General features: G+C 41.4%; 1 protein-coding gene across 1 annotated transcript; it reads left to right on the forward strand.

The window, feature by feature from the left end:
- The first annotated feature begins 5,720 nt into the window (after nucleotides 1–5,720).
- fbxl22 (F-box and leucine-rich repeat protein 22) lies at nucleotides 5,721–16,407 on the forward strand. Its single transcript, XM_086109393.1, has 2 exons — nucleotides 5,721–6,058; nucleotides 11,728–16,407. Exons 1-2 carry the CDS (start codon nucleotides 5,721–5,723, stop codon nucleotides 12,077–12,079), a joined length of 690 nt encoding a protein of 229 aa, XP_085965519.1. The 3' UTR covers nucleotides 12,080–16,407.
- Nucleotides 16,408–20,926: the final 4,519 nt, after the last annotated feature.

The raw sequence follows: 20,926 nt of genomic DNA on the forward strand, positions 1-20,926 counted from the left end.
TGTCTCATTAAATGGGGTAAGATGTCACACTGGATTTTGCAACTAATAAATTTTTTTTTTTAAAAAGGACACAATTATCAGTGTTCTCCTTTTTTCCTCCACTTGAACATCAAAGGCAGCCGAAGAAAATGCTTGTCACTGAGCTTGAAAATGTCATGAAACATAGCCATTGAATTAACCTTGAACTGAAAATATTTCAACTTAAAAGTTTCTGACTATGCCCCTGCACCCAACTTTAATTAGAACCCCAATTCCAAGAAAGTTTGGACGTTGTGTTAAATATAAATAAACACAGAATACATTGTTTTGCAAATCCATGTTCAACCAGTATTTAATTGAATACACTTTTTTGGAGGCACTACCTTCTATGGAGACAAACAGACTTCTGCCTGGTGCTGGCTCTGTTACTGTCACTTTTAAAATACCGGTTGTAAAAAAATAAAAATCCTGAAATGTGACCTGAGCTATTGTGGTTCCATTTGGCAATATCTCTATTAGTTCTATTGGAAGTGAATCAAATGTTAGTTTACTTACTACTACCTTATAGTCGCTTTTTCAAATTATTATTGTCACATTGAGTTGGATTTTGGAGTCACGGAACTTTTGGTTTACTTCAGGGCGTCTATTATCTTCAATAATTTTTTTGTTACCTGTGATTGACTGGCTACAGGCTGTAGGGGGCGCCACTCTATAATAAATGTGCTATTTGGAAACATGCACTTGTCAGAATGGACAGGCAGCTCTTCATGATTAAATTAACTTCCTGACATAAACCGTCCTCCCGTTTGTTTCTTTATATTCTTATATAGGGGTTTTTGGCACTTCAAAGCCTCTCCCACTACAAACTGGTAGTACAGTACTGCCTACCTCACTAAACCTGTCAGGTCCTATCGTTGCCTGTTCCATCTCTTCACCCAGTCCACATGATATGAACTCTAATCCAACGTTTATGTAACGTTACTGTTGTTTTATTTTAACTATTCTGGATTAATTTTATTATATGTTATTTTATTTATTTATTTATTCATTTTGCTGTCTGCATTTCCAATTGATATCCATCACAATACATATAACAACCACAGATGGTGATACCAGGCAGCCAAAGAAGACAGGTTGGAAAAAAATAGACACCTGGAAATTATAGCTAGTAATGCAGTTATATTCAAGCGACAGATGAAGCCAACATGTGATGGTATGAAAACAGGAAGTTTAAAAACAAAAAATATTCACATTGCCTTTATCTTTTCAGCCAGTTTGTTGGCGGAGAGCTGTGTTATGGAGTGAATGGAATTGTAGTGCATCATGGTTCATGGCGAGTACAGTGAAACTTCTCTACAACAAAACCTACATGGGCGAAAATACCCCCTAGTGTGAAAAAAATTTCATGCATGAAAGCCATTCCCACTTTTCTGCTCCCCATACAACGAAAAGCCCCCCTGTTCCGTTATGCGAACTCTTTTTCTCTGCTCTTGCCTCGCAACGAGATTCACTACAACGAAACCAAGCCTTCCGCAAAAGTCTAATCCGACCTCAGCATGCCACAGCGACCTCTACTGCTTTGTTCGGAAATGGCAACAGCAACAACCACACTGGTTTACACATGCGCAGTAGTATAGGAAGTATTTATTATTGTTAGTTTCAGACGCAGCACAAACGTTGCATTGCTAAAATGACGACAAAATGGACCTTTGCAAACCAAGGAGTTAAGAAAAGAAAAGCTTTAACGCTTGAAGACAGGATAAAGGTAATAAAAATGAAAGATGGAGGAAGCAAAATAAAAGACATTATGCAATAAATTGATGTAAGTGAAAGTAAATACTGATCGTAAATTTCGCAATTTCTTTCCTTTTTTCTTTCTACGCTAGCTATATGAAGTGTCAAATAAGTGTATGCTAATACTTATGCACTATTGGAATAAAAATAAAACGTACACATATACGTTTTTTGTGTGTGTTCATGTGTGTTCTGTAGATAAAATTTGCTACAGTGAAAAGTCTCCTGTTGTGAAAAAATTCTTGCTGCAAACATGATTTCGTTGTAGAGGAGTTTCACTGTAGAACGTTTTCATCATTTTCTATGCCTTAATCATGTAACAAACAACATTAAAAAGTCTTGCCTCTATTTCCTCACCGTGTATTACATTAAAACCTTGAAACATAAACCCAATTAAAAAGCCGTTGAACTGGTACTTGGTGTCATTATATCAGGGGCCTCTAAGGGGCAATGTTGCGCCAGACGTGGCTGATCCCCTTTCCTCAGGCTTTTGTCCCGCTCCAAAATGTGCCCTAGTGCACGTGTGTGTCGGCAGGATGGGAACGGACCACTACACGGCGTACGGCAGCCACGAGGTGTGCTGGTTCCACTTCAACGACAGCACGATGACGCATGCCAAAGAAGAAGCGCTGAGGACGGCCAAAGGCGTATGTTCTCGACGGAGAAGAATGAACAGGCCGCGGCTGCGCCGGACACGTGCCCTGCAGAGGTGGACGCGCAAGTGGTTTTGGACGACCGCTCGGCACTGGAGAGGTTGCTGTTACAAAACGCAAACACAGCTGGACCAGAGAAATCGAAAGCAGAGAGAACGCGATCAGCCCAGGGCTCTGCGCACGTGAATGACGTTCAAAATGAGACGCAATCAATCAGTCCAGTTTTGTTCTTCACCGCAGACACCCATCACAACCTTCGCGCCATTTTTTTTTTCCAGTATCCAAAAGTCATCACCACAAAGTGATTAGGTGTCTTTTAGGAAGTTGTTTTGCATTCAAGCCCTTGGTGTTTTGTAGTTAAATGGATTTTTTATCCAATTCCAAATTTCATTGTTACACTGAATGGTTAAGGTTTTAGTCTTGGAAAACATTCGTTGGTCCAAAGTTTGACCCAGACTGACCACTATCTTTTAGTCAGACACTGCCATCATACAATCGGTTGGAGTCTGCCTTATTTTGATGCTTTCTCATGTTCTCCACCTACACTTAACCTCTTATGTGTGGTATACACATCCCGAAATTTTTAATGATTTTCAAACTGACAAACCCCACACAAGGATGTGTGTTAATTAATATTGTACAATTTTAATATTTACGAATTCTGAGCAAATCAGAGAGGAGAAATCAATCGTAACACACGGCAGGCCACCGGATAATCTTTGAGAAATCCAACTATCAGGTCTTTTTAGCTTTGACCTGAAGGTCAAACATTTGGCCTGAGTGTCATGTGAGTACCCTGCTTTACTGATGTGGGAGCTTGTAGCCTTTGTTTAATTGAAATACTTTCACGACTAAAAAAAAAACTCATTCATCATGACCAGAAAGAGAAAGATAGCATTTTGTTTGTACTTTTACTTTTACAGCAATGATAAATACGTTGAAAATGCTATTTGTTGGGGGAAAGGGCTTTGTGGATAGCAGCGTTCATTTATTTTCATTGATTCAAATAAATAAAAAAATTAAAACCACAGCTGTTCTGATTGTGAAAAATAATCATTGGTGCAGCCTGAAATTAAAGAGGCAACTGAAGAATACACAGGTTCAGTGTGCATGCTAATGCTTTCCAGTTAGAAATTCTAATGAAGCAAGCTCATTTAGTTTTTTTGTTAAACGCGTTGAAGCCCCGTCTTCTACTTGGAATCGGAAGTAGCCTTTAATGTTCAAGAGCAAAATGGAAAGTGCCGGTGACCCTTTGTTGTTTGTCCTCCCCACACTCATAGACTGGAAAAGATTCAGTGCATCTTTTTGCTCAACACAAGAACATGCTGCTGCTCTCACGTGGCTCACGACACACTCCTTCAAAACATAGATCTTTTTTTTCTCTCTCTCTACGTCTGACGCAGTGATGCTGTATGCTCAGCACTAATGAGCTCACATTGAAGTGTTTTTTTAAAAATATTCCCTCGCTGGTAAAAGGACATTGTGGCACAGTGAGTCACGATCCAGAATGTATTCCCGGCACTGATGTTTCGCAATGTCCTACGTGTGTGTGTGTGTGTGTGTGCGCGCACGTGTGCGTGCATGCGTGTGTGTTTTTAACTGATCGAGAGTAGAACAGGACATGACTGGCAGCGTAGTCTGCGATGATGACTCGGCCATAATGGCATGTCCTCTTCACTGCCATTTAGCAATTTGGAACATTCACTGGGTCACGGATTCACCTTTAGAGAAAGCATGGAATAACAAACACCATGTGACATTCTTTCACATTGAGGAGTTCTTTTTTTCGTTTAATACAATGTAATTGTCTTGAGTACAATACAGGGAAGTTGGTAAATAGGTCAGGTTGTACTGTACTCCCACATTCACAGCACTTTACAGTAAATAGAGTACCAGTAGTGTCATATTTACATAGCTTGTATTGGTCCAAGTTTCACCTTAACCATCGTTACACCGACTGGCATATTCTTTCTCTCAAATAGCTTACATAGTTTTCACTTACTGACACATAACTGCAACAATTTAGGTCCGCATTGAATGTACTCATCAGGTAAAATGTATGCGTGTAAAAGAGGAATGATGAGAAAAGATTGTATGTACGTTTTATGTTTCAAAACCCCTGTAACATTGAAGTTATAACTGAATAGTATAAATTCCCAAGTTTTTGGGAGGAAAAACAACAAACCAAAAAACAATTCAATCAAACGAGTTGAGTTGTGCTCCGATTCAACGTTTGTGAATTACTATGAACTGAATGACCGAGAATCTGCACAGAAAAAAAAAAGCAGGCACATTGGTATCTTTTTCTTGCCATTGTGTCAGTATGTTAAAAATTACTTTGGGAATTATTATACTATGCTAATGATTTGTTGTATCAATTCATTTAATTACCATATGTCTGCTAAAATTGGCATTGAAAACTAGGAACGTCCCGATCACGAGTTTGAGTCACCTTGGTAATGTATTTAAAATTTGTGGTTATTTATTTATTTATTTATTAAGCAAAACTATCAGAACATGACACTTCTTATATAGCTAATGAAGCAGTGGGTTAAACCAAGTAAAACATTTAAATTACATTTTTTCTTTTTGTTTGGGCACATCAGTTTTTCAGGTGGCGTATTAAATTTCTTGTGTTCAACACAGTTTTATCCTTTGCACCATAGGAAATGCTCAATTTTCACACGTCTCCACCTTCTACATGAAATTATTTCCATCCTGCAGGCATTATCATTGCTACAAGACGCTAACTTCACGTTAGCTTCCCGCGACAACTACCAGAGCGTCCACCCCGCCCCCTTCCTTCCTTTGTCATCTTTAAAAATAAAAAGTTAAATGAATCCATTTAAAAAAAAAAAAAAAGGTAAACTGATCAAAGTGGACATATAAACGCATGCAGTGTTATGGTACAGTGTCACGTTGTGTGACAAAGTTAATCTCTCTATTCCTCCTCCATGTCACTCAGGGTGCATTTGTATCAGATAACTAGGCCGAGAAAGTGTAAACATCTGCTTCACCCCAGTGGGCTGCTGGCCGCCTGTTGAGAGCCACGACAGATGGAAAGAGAGCGTGTGGCTCCAACACTTCCCTCTTTGACTGCACTGGCAGTTGTCTTCCTAAAATAGCCTCCACTCCATAGCCTTATATGTGCAGGGCCTCCAGCATGCGCCCGAGGAGGTATCATGTATCTAGGCCACACAATACAAGCTGCAAGGCTCATTGTTGCTGCCTACCATCAGGCCTCCTCGCGCCCGGGCGACGAGGCCTCTCTGTGGGGCTCGGGACCGGCACACCATGGATCTAATCCAGCTCAACCGCGAATGTCTACTGCACCTTTTCTCCTTCCTGGATAAGGACAGCCGCAGGAGTTTGTCTCTTACCTGCACGCCGCTGCGGGATGTCTTCTTCGACGCCCGCCTGTGGAATGTTCTCCACTTCAGCTCGCTCTCTCAGCTGAGGGGCAACAACTTTGTGCTGGGGCCCTCTTTGCGTCATCTGTCCATCTGCTGGCACTCCAGCAGGGTGCTGCAGGTGTGCAATATCGAGGACTGGTTGAAGAGCTCCTTCCAGAGGGACATCTGCAGCAAGCACGACAAACTGGTCAGCATCTTCCTGGCTCGCGTCTGCCACATGTGAGTGCTTGTGTTTGGTACGCGTTTATATTGAGTCAAGGCACATACTTTACATTGGAAAACTTTCACAGCACATCACCAAATAAAAAGGTCCAAAAAGTATGAAGATTGGCAGCGGTCAGTGTTAGCACAAAACCTTCAAGCTTCTGCTCGAAAGCATAAAAAAAGTCAGGAAAAGCCTACTAGAACAGCTGAGCCCTTTGGAGGTTTCATCAGAAGAGCAAATGGTGGCGGGGTTGTGTTGACTCCGCGTGAACATGAATTTGACGATTGGAGACACCTCAGTATAACGCACTTCAGTTCAAGATCAAAGCAAAATTATCTGTCCACCCTTTTCCATCCTTTAAATTAGCAGCGACTTCCAGGAGTGATAGCCCTTCTAATAACCAACACACACAAACACACACACACAAACACACACACACACACACACACACACACAGTAGGAACACATCCAGAGAGGCAATATTTAAAAGCCAAAAGTCTTCTTAATCTGTGGGAAAACGACTCCATTATCACTTTCTGCTTCTGCTTCTTTTTTAATGTAAAGTGCATACGCTATTCATGCATGGCACCACAGTGACAGAAAAGGGCCGCCAGGAATAGCCTGTATTTATTTGCATTTACAGTTATTTTAATTGCGATTATTTTAGTGTATTATTTTACTTGCACAGCACGGCGATCGACTGGTTAGCACGTCCTCCTCACAATGCAGAGGTGCAGGCTTCGATTCCGGCTCCAGCCTTCCTGTGTGGCATGTTCTCCCCGTGCCTGCGTGGGTTTTCTCCGGGTACTCCGGTTTTCTCCCACGTTCCAAAAACATGCAAGGCATGTTAATAGGACACTCTACATTATCCCTAGGTGTGATTGTGAGTGTGAATGGTTGGTTGCCTCCGTGTGCCATGCAATTGGCTGGCAACCGGTACAGGGTGTACTCCACCTACTGACCGAAGTCAGCTGGTATCGGTTCCAGCTCGCCCGCGACCCTCGTGAGGAAAAGCAGATTAGAAAATAGGATGGATGGACCTACTGTGAAATCTGGGCCTGCTTATTTGAGCAAAAAGCAATTTTTCTGTTGCATGAATGGCATCAGGTGGATACACAGGTTTGTTCCGCTATATAATGGCACCTCTTGATAATCTCTCATAGCATATTACAATAGAATACAATACATCTCTATTTATATCGCGCTTTCACAGATGGATGGATTATGTGGCTCATTTTAAAGGAAGGTTCATTTTTTAGGAAGCACCAGCATGCAGGTGTAATTAGCTCTTGGCGACAGGGAACAAAATAATTAGTGGCAACTTAAAAAAATAAATAAAAGCTGACACGTGATTCTGTGAAAATTACAGTGCTGAGCTATGTCATTACCTTTCATTGACTAATGTGGCAGTAGTTGCTTTTGATCGGTCACTTGGAAAAGAAAACACATCCCGTCATGTGAGAAAGCACAACCTGTCAGCCTTTGCAGAGGCGTAATGATGTCTCTCTGCATGTACATCCACGCATGCCACGGACAAGTGACGCAGATGCAAGACAAGTGTCGGGGAGGGCGGGGTGGTGGCTTGCATGAATGACCCTGTGTGGATTTCCTGTTCGGAGAAATTTGAGACCCGGCCACATGAGCTACAAAACCAGTCTGAACTGGAACTGCCTACTTTGTCTGGCTCGTCTATTTTGACGCCTCGGAGCCTCACTCATGGCGTGCTGATAAACCCTCCCCAAATTGGTGGGGAGAGCTTGCGCACATGACAAAAGTAGGAGTGCGAACCGAGGAGGGGCGCTCAAGAGTGATATGGCCTTAGCCCCGCCCAGTGTATGCATGCAGGTGGAGCCTACAATTGACCCTTTGTTGTTGTCAGAGGAATGAACATGTGCATCTATCCCTGCCTGCCCTCTTCCCCGGATAAGGCGACCGGGGCCGTCTCTTGCCTTTTTATGGGAAAAGCTGTAAAACATGTCGACCGGTCTCCTTTTAGTGCACTTTCCACGATGTCGACAACTACATTTCTAGTTTGCATGCGATTTACTGGAGGCCACAGCACACAGTGTATCAACACATGTCACGTGACGTGAGGTGGGTGGCTTCTGCTGTGTATTTCAACGACACAGTGAGACAGCGCTGGCTGAAGTATTCACATTGTAGTAAAACACAGCTGAAACAAAGGGCTGAACATGAGACTAAAAATCAAACATCAAACAATTCAAAACAATAAAACACTGACAAAGTTAAAAACAATAAAACACAGAAAACAGACAGTGTCGCATTCTGACAAAGCCAAGGGGGAAAAAAATGAACTTTAAGACGAGTTTTGTTTTGTTCTGTTTGGTTGGTTTTGTTAAGATGGCACAAGACAAGGCTTTCACCACAAAGCCTTCTTAAGATGGCAATGTTAAACAGTTAACTTAAACAGGGCCATGGAGGGAGAAGATATCTTGCATCTCCAAATCGGTTCTTGATTCACATTCATCCAAAAATTACCCAAGATCTCAATCAATCCAGATGTCAACCACAGTTGAGTTTACCTCTCTCTATTGCTGTCATCCATGGAGGTTGTAAAAAAGTAACAAGCCAATTTTACAAAGAAAGCAGTAGAAAGTATAAATGTCTGTTTTCAAATGTAGGGGGTTAAAATGAAAAATAAATACAGTACTTTATTAAAGTACTGACACCTGAAAAATGTACTTTAACATCGTAACAAAATATTTTTACTTTGTTCGTTCCCACCACTTCCGTGAGATCTGTGGCGTCTGAATAAATGGAGCCTTTGAGAGCCAACGCTAACACAGGCAGCCCTTGTCTAGTTAGCACACAAAGTGAGCAGACATGCCCTCAAAAAAAAAACTGAAAAGACTTACAAAAAGGTTTTCTTAAAATGTTGCAACCCCTTCCACCCTGTATGTCAAGAACCTTTTGGAGTTTGTCGGCAGAATTCGACCAAACAGGTCATTAGCGAGCTAATTGCCAGTTTGAAGTTGCATGCTTAGCTGTGGCCTCTTCAGAGACGTGTCTCAAGTCTCGGACGGGACTGCCCCTGTGCAATTATTGTTTGGCTTCTTTTGTTTTCACGGGAACTTCATCACGTCTTCTGCAGAACGAAGGAACTTTGGCAGAAAGTGTTTTGTGGTTCCTCAGAGAGTAAGACTGTCCTTTGATTCAATAGATAGGACCAAAGTGGGGTGCTACATGCTACTCTCGAGCCAGCTCACTTGTCACTTAGCGGCAGCCAGATGTGATGTCGGCTCAATGGTGCAAGTCGTCGCATGTCGATAAGCCACCTGGGTATACCAAACTTGGGTATTGAAGATGATAAAAAAATAAGAGGTGATAGTAAGTAATGCATGAAAGTAAACTGAGATGAGATAGTTGTTTCAATATTCGTACTGTTTGTGACATATGTGTTCTGGGAAATTTTTCTCATGTAACATGGGTGCCTTGGCTCAATTGAGGTTGGGAAATACTGAGCCCGCCGACCACAATGCTCAGAGAATTGAAAATCCCCTAATATGTACGTATTGTAGTGCTAGAGCAGCGGTCCCCAACCATTCGATCGCGGACCGGTACACTTGGCACGTGAAATGAGAAAACTCACATTATAGAGATTCACCTCACACCAAGCGACATTTTTCACGAGTTGATTTTTTTCTTCATATATACACAGTATAATTTAGCTAACAAATAAGGAAAACAAAAATACAAGTTTCAATTTTAGAATTGAACAAGTGAAATAAAGAAAGTTTTCAACAGTATTCTAACTTATCGAGACACATCTGCAAAGACATGTAGAGCCGCAAGAACAGCCAGCAGTATTGTGGGCAGCAGTAGAACATTCATCAATAAATAAGTCTATAAATAGAGAGACTGCGATAGAAATGAACAAATCTATCATCCATCAAAACTATCAACAGTGGATTGGCAAGTATGCAAAAGCAAATCTAATACTTATAGGCTTAATGTAGATTGTTAAAACTCTTGAGCTCAAAGAGGTGCGGTTGCTTTTGGAGAGCTGCCCAAAAAAAAAAAAAAAACGCCATCTCATCTTACAGCCAAATTTCCTTTTAAAGCTTTGAAGACTGGAATTAAAAAGGAATACGCTTCCTCAAATTAAAAGGGAGTTGCCATTAATGGGTGGATTATGTAACTTTAAGACTTGGTACACCTCTTTCACATCCCTTCCCTCTTTAACAGCCAGCAGAGAGAAATTCCATTGGTTGCGTTTTTATTTTCTAAATGTGATTGTCCTTCTAAAGCTGGGTGCTGGCACGTTGCTGCACGTGGATGCGCCACTATCACATGCGCAGAGGTTACTGGGGCAGCACCCGTCACACTGGCAGTACACTGGAATATGTTTGGCTCACATGTGGCAAAGCGGTAAGATTATGTAAGTCTTTATGTAAGCTGCATTAGTGAACGTGAACGGCATCCCTCTGCCGCCAGCGTGCTCGTTTCTGCCAGCCTGACGAGTGTCAAGGATTTTCTTTGGGGAAAAAAAAATAATAATAAAATCGGTTCAAACTAAAACGACCACTCGCCAAGTTGCAAGTCGTCAAACATCCTGTTGCTGTTCAGTCCACGAAAACCGTGCGTCCTTTATTTATGAAAGACTTCTTCGATGAAACACATAGTCCCACAGGGACGCAGTGCAAAGCGAAGGCAGGCTGAAAGTATTGCCGTACTTTATTGCCAAACAGCTCATGTTGCTGCCTCTCTGAGCTTTGCTTTTCATCACGTGTGTCATCTCCCCAGCTATAACTCCTTCTCTATTATCTCACTTTTTTTTTTTTCAAGAGGCCCGAGGAGCAGTCATTGGTAAATAAGCACACACGCCAAGCAGCACTGCTTACTTAGGACGAGTGATAGTCCCTCTTCAAACAAAAGTAATCCCTCAACACTGTAGCACACGCGGTGTGTAACAATGACTCAGAATGGGTTTGCGGTACAGTGAAAACGCGTTCATCGCGGGTGAAATTAGGTGACAATCCGCAATAGAACGAGACCATACAAAACTCTTCTTAAAATGTATGCTTTTACCCATCTCACATTCTTTTAACACATTCAAACTTATCAAAACACTTTTAAAGTATTTTTTAAACGCATACTCCAATACGCTTGTGCACACAGTTATGCAAATAAGATATTTGTCATTCCCAGTTCGGGTTCACTGCAAAAACGACGTGTCCAACAAATTAAACATCGAACAACGAAAAGTTCAACCAAATCATTTGCTGTCATTTCTTCTCGCGAGCGTCCTGCTAGCTTAATGCTAACAGACAATATGACACATTATTGACCGGCTAACAGAACTTAGCAGCTATATACGAAGCAGCAACACATTCGAACAGCGCATACAGCAACACTACGACTGGAGGTGAGTTGGGGACCTTATTTAACTCTTCTTCTTGCTCTTAATTAAGCTGCATCTCTACAAGGAGAACTGCCTAGTATGTTGCAGCAAGATGTGACACTACACTGAATGTGCCCAACTCCAAATTTTGACTTACAAGGATTCATAAAATATATATTAACGAACATGGTGTTCAGACAGTGTGTCCAAAATTCCTTATGTTCGCAAGTAGCGGCGTGCCTGTATACTGTAAAAATTCAATAAATATCTGCATTATAGTGGAGGAAACACTGCACTGCACTGTCATTGTGTGTCCTACAGGTGCCCTAACCTGCTATCCTTGAAGCTATCTGGCTGTGGACACATAAGTGATCAGGACGTGATCATCTTGCTGCAGAGATGCAGGAAGCTGCGTCGCCTCCATCTGGAGAACTGCGTTCGCATCACAGACCGCATCCTGGACGGGGTGGCGGCTTACGGCGTGAGCCTGGGGGAGGTCAAGGTGGACTTTTGCAGGAACATCACGCAAGAAGGGCTCAAGGTTGTGCGAGAGCAGAGGCCGAACCTGAGGCTGAGTGCGGAGAGAAGCGCAGGCATGATCCCAGATAGTAAGCCCGAGGAGAAGGTGCCGCTCAGGAGAACCTTGCAGAAACTCTTGGAAATCTCCGGATAGAAGAGCCGGGGTTTCTCAAGGACTATAAATTGTTTATTCGGTGCGTGTTTTTAAAAAAATTGGTTTGTTTGTTAATTATTTATACGGTGTGTGTTCACTTTATGTTTTCCTACTTTAAACTCATGACTTCAGACTGTTATTCCTCACTATTTGCCAAGTCGCATTATGAAAAGCGGAAAACCACGAGTAATTAATTGGCACCCCACAATTAAAAAAAAAATGCCTTCAATGTAATCCTTAAAAAAAATCCAGGCTGAAATGAGCTCCTCCCTGACAAACAAAGCTTATCTCCCAGTTGAGATTTAACACCCCAACAAACTTCCTTGCCACCAATTACTATTTTCCTAGTTTGGTGCCGACTTGTGGTATCGTAGTATCGTAGGGTGCGTCAGCCATGTTGTGAATCGTGAACCACAAATGACTGTACAAGCAACACTACACATCACTAACAAGTTGGATACAAATATTATCTGGCTGACTCTTGTCAAAGAGAAATTGGTTTCAAACAAAATTATGCGTTATTAGGTTTGGAATGATATTATTAAATCTAACTCAAATTTTCACATCGGGGTTGTATTGACCATAAAAATGCTGCTCTGAGTTGAGCCGTAATGGAGGACGATGTGGATAGTGGCCTTTAGCAAGCCTAAATCGACAATTGGGCCAAATTAGAGCAGTTTTACCTCCCTTGCCACCAAAGTCAGCGAGGGCTCGATTGTCAGATACCTCTGAAAGATTATTTGGACCAATTTATCCTGTGGTGTGGAGTGTGTTAAGAGTGACAAGCATGAATATTCATCCTGTTCCAAATGCTTCTTCTTGTATGCTGTGTGTTGTGTTGTTGATCTCTAAGTACACGCAGGAGCTGTAAGCCGATTATTTAATTTATTTTTTTGCTCGCTATGTGTGGAGTCTCACGCATTTTGAAAATCAGTTAAGATGCTAAAAATGTGTGTCTGTGTGTGTCTGTGTGTACATGAGTGTGTCTGTGCGCGCATGTGTGTGGCTGTGTGTGTGTGTCCTGCTTTAACGGATGTCATTTACTATTATGTCTAGAGTCTAGACAGTTCAACAGTGCCTTTACTGGTTGCAGCCAAGTTGTGCACTCCCTTTTACCACAGTTGCCTCACAACACTTTTGATCAATTCCAGAAACTTCTGAACAACCATTTCATTCGCTCAGTACAATGCAGCACATATCTACATCACTCCAAACTACAACCCCAATAGTCTTTAAACTAATACCAGTATCATGGCACCAGCATTGGATCTCATTTGCAGTTTTGTTAGACACACACTGCTAATTTCATTATGAATTCCACAAACTCTTGAAAAGAAGTCTTAAGTGCTCTTGTGTTCTTAATTACACACAATCACCAGGCATCGTCTTCATGGCTATATATTCATAAGCGCAACATTCACAAGCAAGAAATATCCCACATGGCTGCACAGTAACAAGAGCAGGAGGACGTCTCTCCATTATGTATTTTTTGGGGTCAAAGATGGTGTGTGATAGGTGCACGGTTGAATGCCACAAACATCTTTTTTGCATCTGTGGTCTGTGTAAGACTTAACTAAACAATAAAAATACATTCATTCATTTAATTTCATTTTTATGTGTACATACACTCTCACAGAAGCTTGGTTAAATTACTGGTATATTTGCATTTGATGATTTGGTGTTTCATTTGTCTTTTTCAATTTGTAGGCTATGTTATGTGACGTTAAGGGAGAAAGTCTTAAAACGACACCTTATGGTATGGCTATCTTAAATGATAAAATTGTTCAGAGGCTAGAAAATGATTTTCACTTTTCTACTCTAATATCCGTCCATTTTCCATGCCGCTTATCCTGACTAGGATCCTCCCGTGTGAGCTGGAGTCTATCCGAGTTGACTTTGGGCAGGAGTCAATCGCAGGGCCGTTATGGACCATAAAACTTCGGGAGAACATCGAAACTCCACACAGGACTGATGCCGCAAAAGTGTGATCTTTGAGACAGACATCCAAACCACTCGGCCGCAGTGCTGCCTCTCCGTAATGTATTACAGTACTACATATGCATCGAGCAGACACCAGGCTTATCGAAAACTTTGCTTTGATATAAACGTCTGCCTCGCCAGCGTGATCAAATTAAGAGAGCTGTAAGGGTTCCAAGTGGATGCGAGCCCAAACAGACGACTGCAAGTTTGGCGTGTCGCAGCATGAAAACTTCAAAGCATCAATGAAGCGCGTGTTTCCACTCGGGGCTTCTTTTGACAGTTATATGATTTCAAAAGAAGACAGGTCTGGAATCACCTGTTGCTCGCGTTGTGCGTTTGCTACTGAACGAAACAACTCCGTCACCTCACCTCGCCCACACTGACACGTCACGCGGCTACTCCTGTCTCGCTAATACAATATGTATGCAATGCACTAAAAGTGTCCCGAAGGATACAAAGCAAGTTTGTTACTCCAAAGAGGGACTCCCTTGTTGAATTTATATTTACCGGTAATTCACAAATGGAACAAAGCCATACTGTGATTATAACATTTGCATTTTGTGCGTGAATTGTCACAAACAATAGACAACAGTGCGTAGCAATGACGTCATCACTGAGTAATAAAAGTGTACGGATAATTATGAGCCACAAAATTATGGTTAAGAATGACGTGGAAACCTTACGGCCATACCGCTACGATAATAAAGGTTAAGTTGTCTTACGTTATCTTTCCCTGAGAAGGCCTGATCTCGCAAGAATGGCGTAGACATTGAAATTGGAAAAAGCCGGCCATTTTGGGTCCCTTAAGGCAGTGGTTTTCAAATGGAGTGCCGCGAGCTGTCGCTTGGGAGTGCACAAACATAATTAGCCAGATGCGATGTTGTATCATATTTAAAAGTGTCTAGAACCAGTAAAACAAATTAAACCAGTTACTCTTCGGGACCTTAGCTGTGGGACACCATGAACAAAAAGCATTTACTACAGGAATTAAAATGCTAAAGGCAATTTTTTAATGACTATAGTCCTATTATATAGTCTTAGTATATAGACTTTGACATTTATGTTGAAACTTTGAGATATGATTGGGGAATACTTAATCTTGTCAGATTATGACTTTTTATCCGGACAAAATACATATCTGCTTGTGTCAAGATACAATCTTTTTTTTTTTCTTGGACAACCTACAAGTTTATTCTCTTAACATGATGTTTTTCTCTTGAAAATCTGTATCTTTTTGATTCCTCCGGCATTGTGGTGTATACTTGGTTGTTATACAGCACTGGAAAAATTTCTCCCTACAACGTTCACTTTGACTCAACCACAGCCATCATGTCTCCATTGTCTTTCAAAATAGATTTTTCACTATTTTACGACAGTTCCAACTTCTGTGAACATTTTTATTAGAGTAAACCATTTGAGATGTATCATCTTGCTTTCAACGCAGTTCATCTGTCAAGTGTCTTTGAAGGCATCACCTACTACTTTCCTAGGACACTTTGCTCTAAGTCCTGTATAGCTTTCGCACCAACGGACTGATTTATGAGTATAATCATTTATTCATTTCGAGTGGAACAAGACATTTACGCCCTATTTCCAACTTGAAGTGTAGAAGAATGATGGTGTTTTTGGCCACTTGCTTACATCGCAATCGTGGTATGGAGACTGAAAATAGTTTTGGGAAACACTAATCTTGTCTTAGGATCTAAAAAAGCATGATTAAGTGTTCGTTTTTTCCATGTGCACAAGTATGTCACAACCAAAACAAAAAACGCGCTACGTGTCACAATTGTGTTGCTCAAAATAGTAAGTTTGACAACACTTCTGCAGCTGTGACCTCCTGTGACCAGCAGAGTTGCATTTTTTAAAGATGTCAAAGGTTAAACCAAAATATATGTCAACAGAGGGTATGAAAGTTCGAGCCCATTATTCCAGCTTCCTGTTAAAGCAGTGGTTCCGCCGACCGGCACCATTTAGTATCAAGCTGCAGCACAGACAGACAGACAAAAAAAAAAAAAAATCAGCCCCCCACCACACCAGGTTTGGAATCGAAATGTAATCCCTATTTCCTTATTTATAATTCATTGGTTTTCCATTGTGTGAATGGAAAATACAAGACTGACTCATTCATCCAACTACACTGTCTATCCTCGATCAAACAGGAAGTAGCCTTACAAGTAGCTTACAAAAATGGTCAGCAAAATGCACACAAATATGATGCCCCCGCCTATTTTCTTTTTCAAATTTTTGTTTGCAGTTTGGCCTTGGCAGAGGTGCCTTATCCTGGTGTTTTGCTCTTGGGTCGTGTTACACTACAGCTGAGCTTAATAAAGGATTTGGCCTTGACGGAGGATTTGTATTTGAGGGTGTTCTTTTATGAAAAGCGCAGAGCATGAAACAATACCTGTTTTCCAACTGTTTCCACGATCCACGGGTTCAGTGTGGGAAGTAACAAGAGAAAGAAGTGTGGCGAAGCAAAGCCTACGTTTCAGGTTTTACAGCTTTATTATTCAATCATATTCAAACGGACCAGGAACTCTGAAATGATCCAAGCCCTTCGTGGCAAGTGGCTCATTTGAATGAATAGCACGCTTCAAATCAGTGCAGTTGCGCAAAAAGGCTAGTTCTTGGGGTGTTGATTGAATCCGTTCCTCTCGCTCTATTAGACTAACTAATTTCATTAAAAATCAGCCGACAGATAAAGCAAACTCTCTCTAATCATTTTAATAAGCTGCTGTGCCTCTGCTAGGCAGCATGACGTGGGGGATGAGGATGCTAATGATAGGCAATTGCTTCGACTTGGAAAGGAACTAAGACGGGCAATATATATTTGTGAGTAAGTCACGTTTCTGTGCTTTACTAGTATTACTTTTTCGGATAACTTTTTTATTTTACTCCCTACCATTGAAAATGGGTGTCCATCCTTTCTAGCCTTTACTTTGTCAAAAAAGGCTTGTCACTTTTAGCAACCTCTGCGGATGACGTCGAAATATGTACCCCGAGAGAGGTAAAGTTAGCTGCGGTTGAGTTGTTGATCAACTGATTGACTGAGAGCTGTAAGGAGGAAAAAAAAATCAGGGGCAGTTGTGACGAGGAGAAACGTGAACCGGTGAGCAGACTCGGAGAAGCAAGATATTCCCCATCCATGGCCATGGTGAAGAGAAATGATTGATGCTGTCGGTTTCAAGAATAACTGGTGGCGAATGTATTGTGTCTTGTGCCAGCCTAAACACCACCAGCTTCGGCTGTTCAAATATTCTGTCTAATCTGAAAGAAATCTGACATTAGATCTTTATTTGTTTGTTTTTTATGTATGGAAACCTGTTGTTTTGATTACCGGTACTCTAAAGTCAACAAAATGCAACTTGTAATGTGACTATTATTTTTTATCTTGGTACTAGCACTATGTACCGGTAAATTAATGAAATACGGTTTTTTTTGTCTACAGAAAACCTTTTTCTTGTGTTGTGAAATGTTAGCAAAATTGACACTGTATATAGTAACTGGCAGATAAATTCAATTTTACATTTTACTTCTGTATTTGAAGGGGAGTTTGCAATTAAAGAAAAAAAAGGAACGATCCATCTCTGCCCCCATTTTGTGCCTCTCATTTTATTTTTAAGAAACCACGGCGCCCAAGGAAAAGCAAGCAATCAGAAACATGACTGATGCGCTGCAAATCATTTGATGAGCACTTGCAGCCACAAAAATAGCAGGCACACCTATTTCATACCTTGGGCTATGGGAAGTATGCTGAAATGATGGCAGAATATCCCCCGGAGGAAAAAAAAAAAGTTTACCCATCATTTGCCAGAAAGTGGGCATAAGACAAAAACGAAGCAGCGCAACAGGACCTGAGACAGCTAAAAGGGTTCAGAAGCGAAACGGAATATACATCACTGCTGCTCAGCAGGTAAGCATTCTAGTAATGCTACGTTACAAAAAATTCATGCTACCAATGTCAGTCATGGCTAACGATGTGCTAATGCTAGCTGAGTATCGCTAGCGCTTTTGTTTTGTCAAAGCTGGATATGCATTCTCTGTGACTATTTTTCATGACTAACTGAGAACCAGTCCAATGTGTGGCTCCTGCCCAAAAAAAAAACCCAGAAAGGATTGACTGAGTGTTTCGTGACCGAAATGAAGACAAGCTCTACAGAAGATGAATAGATTGTACAGATTTTTTTCCCTGAAACAGCTTTCCATTAGCGCAGAAGACAATATGTGTACTGGAAAGGTCTTGTGACAAAAACAATTAGGCTGCCAATTTATTTCAAATTACACCGGTGGCAACGGGGCCTGACACAATTGTGTGCTATCACAAAAAAAAATGCATTGCAAAAAAAAAACATTTTTTTTCTGATTGAAAATCCTGTTTCACATAAGTAACCAAAAAGTTTGTTTTCAATCCTTTAGAGACTGTCGTGCATTTGTGTGGTTGCACTAATGGCACAGAGGGCATTTTTAATCACGGAAAAAGTGAAGCAGACCCTTAATAAATCAGAGAATTGATGATGTCATGAGCTGTTGTGATTTATACACACTGGGCAAAAAATATTTAGGTGGAGAACCGAGGCATTGGGAATTTGAAGTCAAAGCATTATGCTGTTGACAATTCACAAGGTCTGAGGGCCGTGTGACGCCTGTGGCACAAGGCCTGCACAGTGAAACGTGACCTGATAAAAAGACAGAAATGTAGTTGATGACAGAGGGGTGGGGGCTGTAGTAGTTGTTGCAAAAGAAGAGATGGGTGGGGGATTGTGGTTTCAGACTCTGAAGCCTAAAATCAGCAGTTTCCTGATGCCCTTATAAGGCCAGCCATGGGAGTTATTTCCAGTATCAATGATTAGTCACCCTTGGTGGGGAGAGGAGGCGGAGGAGGGGCGTGGTGGGGGAAGGTCAACGTAGGGGCGGAAGAAAAAGAAAAGGGGGAGGATTTGTTTTTAGTATTTTTATTTTTGGTTTTAAGAGCACCCTGAGTCTGCGTGTGTCTACTTATAAACATAATACAGTATGCTTATTAGTGGGGTTGTAGTCTGGAGTGATGTATTACTGCACTGCATGATACTTATTTGGTTTTCTAGATTGATCGGAAAGATGAACCTTGGAAGTTTTTTATTTTTCACCCATGTGTTGGTTGCATCCATGTGTTTTGGTACCGGTGGTAGGTACAGTATGTCCTCAAGGCACAAAGTCTGCAGATGGAGAGACCACTTGAATGCTTTGAAGGCCTCTATTGTGTTCCAAGATTCTTCCATCCTGCGAGAGTCACTCAAAGGCTCCTTGCCCGAGGCCTCAGTCTTAGAGTAGGTACTGTGACTCTCTGGAGACTGAAGCTTGGTTCGCAGGCTATGAAATATTTAAAGAGTTTTTTTATGTGCATCGAAGCCAAGCAAAAAAAAAAAAAAACATGAGCAAAGATGTATGCGGGTGAGGGTATACACTTAAGTGAATGCTAAGTCATATAGAAATGGAGATAAATATCACCATTTCCTTTCCTTGCATGATAAATGCAGACCGTGAAGGAAATTGATGACAGAGCAGTAAGGGAGAGAGATAAACACGGCAGACATGCTCAGATGCATACTTGCATCCAAAGACAGGAAGAGTCATGAGAGGAGACTGTTTGTGCCTGCTATAGTAAGATAGCATGAATTTAAAATATATTTTAAAGAAAATAATAATAACAGAGAAGCAAAAGTCAGCCGCAACACATGGCCTTTTTCCACCGCGCTTGTGCTCGTGCTAGTTCCGGGCCAGTGCCCAGGTTAGCACCAGTTCTTTCTTTTTCCACCACAGAAATTGGCTCTAGTTCTATCTTTGGTGCTTGAAACTGTTGCTTAAATTGGTCCCAATTATTTGTTGAGTGAGACTCTGGCACCAACTACGTCAGGTTGGGGGTTATCGCAGATGTAGAGGAATGATGTTTGGATGCTTTACGATGACTTAATGACGTAGCCACTACTTGGCTCTTTGCCAGTGGAAATCCAAATAGGTTCTTCGTGAGGACTTGTTAAGCAACAAAGCACAGCACTGGCCTAGGCGCCGAACGAGCATCAAGTTTTTTGGGGGTGGAAAAGGGGTAATAGATGGAGGTTTGACTCAATAGTTGGCAGTCTTTCACCACCCACGTGTGTGTGTGTGTGTGTGTGTGTGTGTGTGTGTGTGTGTGTGTGTGTGTGTGTGTGTGTGTGTGTGTGTGTGTGTGTGTGTGTGTGTGTGTGTGTGTAAAACCACATGAAGATTTTCTCCCGATCCCTATGGCAGACATGTTGACAATAATCGTCTGCCTCCGTATCCTGGTGTTGAAGCATTAAGGTTAAAGTGAAATGAGGACATTCATATTTTTCAAAAGAGCAGGATGACAGCAGTGACACCGCTCAGCACCACTCGGATTAAAATCCTTTTCTTGTTTGTAGTCTTAGTGGAATATATTTTGTTTTGAGTACTTGAAAAGCATACTTGATTGCAGCGGTGGGCCTGGACCTTTGTGCTCAAGAGCCAAATAACATTTTAGAAGTGACAGTTGGGCGAGGCCATTCAGACACAAGGTGCGAGAAAATAAAGACCTTAACTATACATGTAAAAAAAATTAGAGCTGTCAGTTTAGCGCGTTTTTATTGGCATTAATTTAAATGAATTTGAACGGGATGAATTTTTTCACACGTCACAGCGGATGTTACGTTGCTCTATAAATAAACCAGAAACAAAACAACAAGCGCGCTGCACAGGTCCATGCACATGTTTGTTTTGCCAGCCATGGCAGCGCGAGACACCGAAAACGGATACTTAAAGAGTTTATGAATGGAAAGTTTACGTTTAAAAAGTTGCCAGATTGTTCCACTGACAAAACCAAAGTTACCTGTATGT

The sequence above is a fragment of the Hippocampus guttulatus genome, chromosome 4 (genome assembly GCF_054856545.1).
Source record: "Hippocampus guttulatus isolate MCC_2025c chromosome 4, RoL_Hgut_1.0, whole genome shotgun sequence".
NCBI lineage: Eukaryota > Metazoa > Chordata > Actinopteri > Syngnathiformes > Syngnathidae > Hippocampus > Hippocampus guttulatus.

Coding starts and splice junctions, on each gene's coding strand:
- fbxl22 (XM_086109393.1), top strand. CDS start 5,721: ATGGATCTAATCCAGCTCAACCGCGAATGTCTACTGCACCTTTTCTCC. Junction 6,059..11,727: donor CTGGCTCGCGTCTGCCACAT/GTGAGTGCTTGT, acceptor TGTGTCCTACAG/GTGCCCTAACCTGCTATCCT.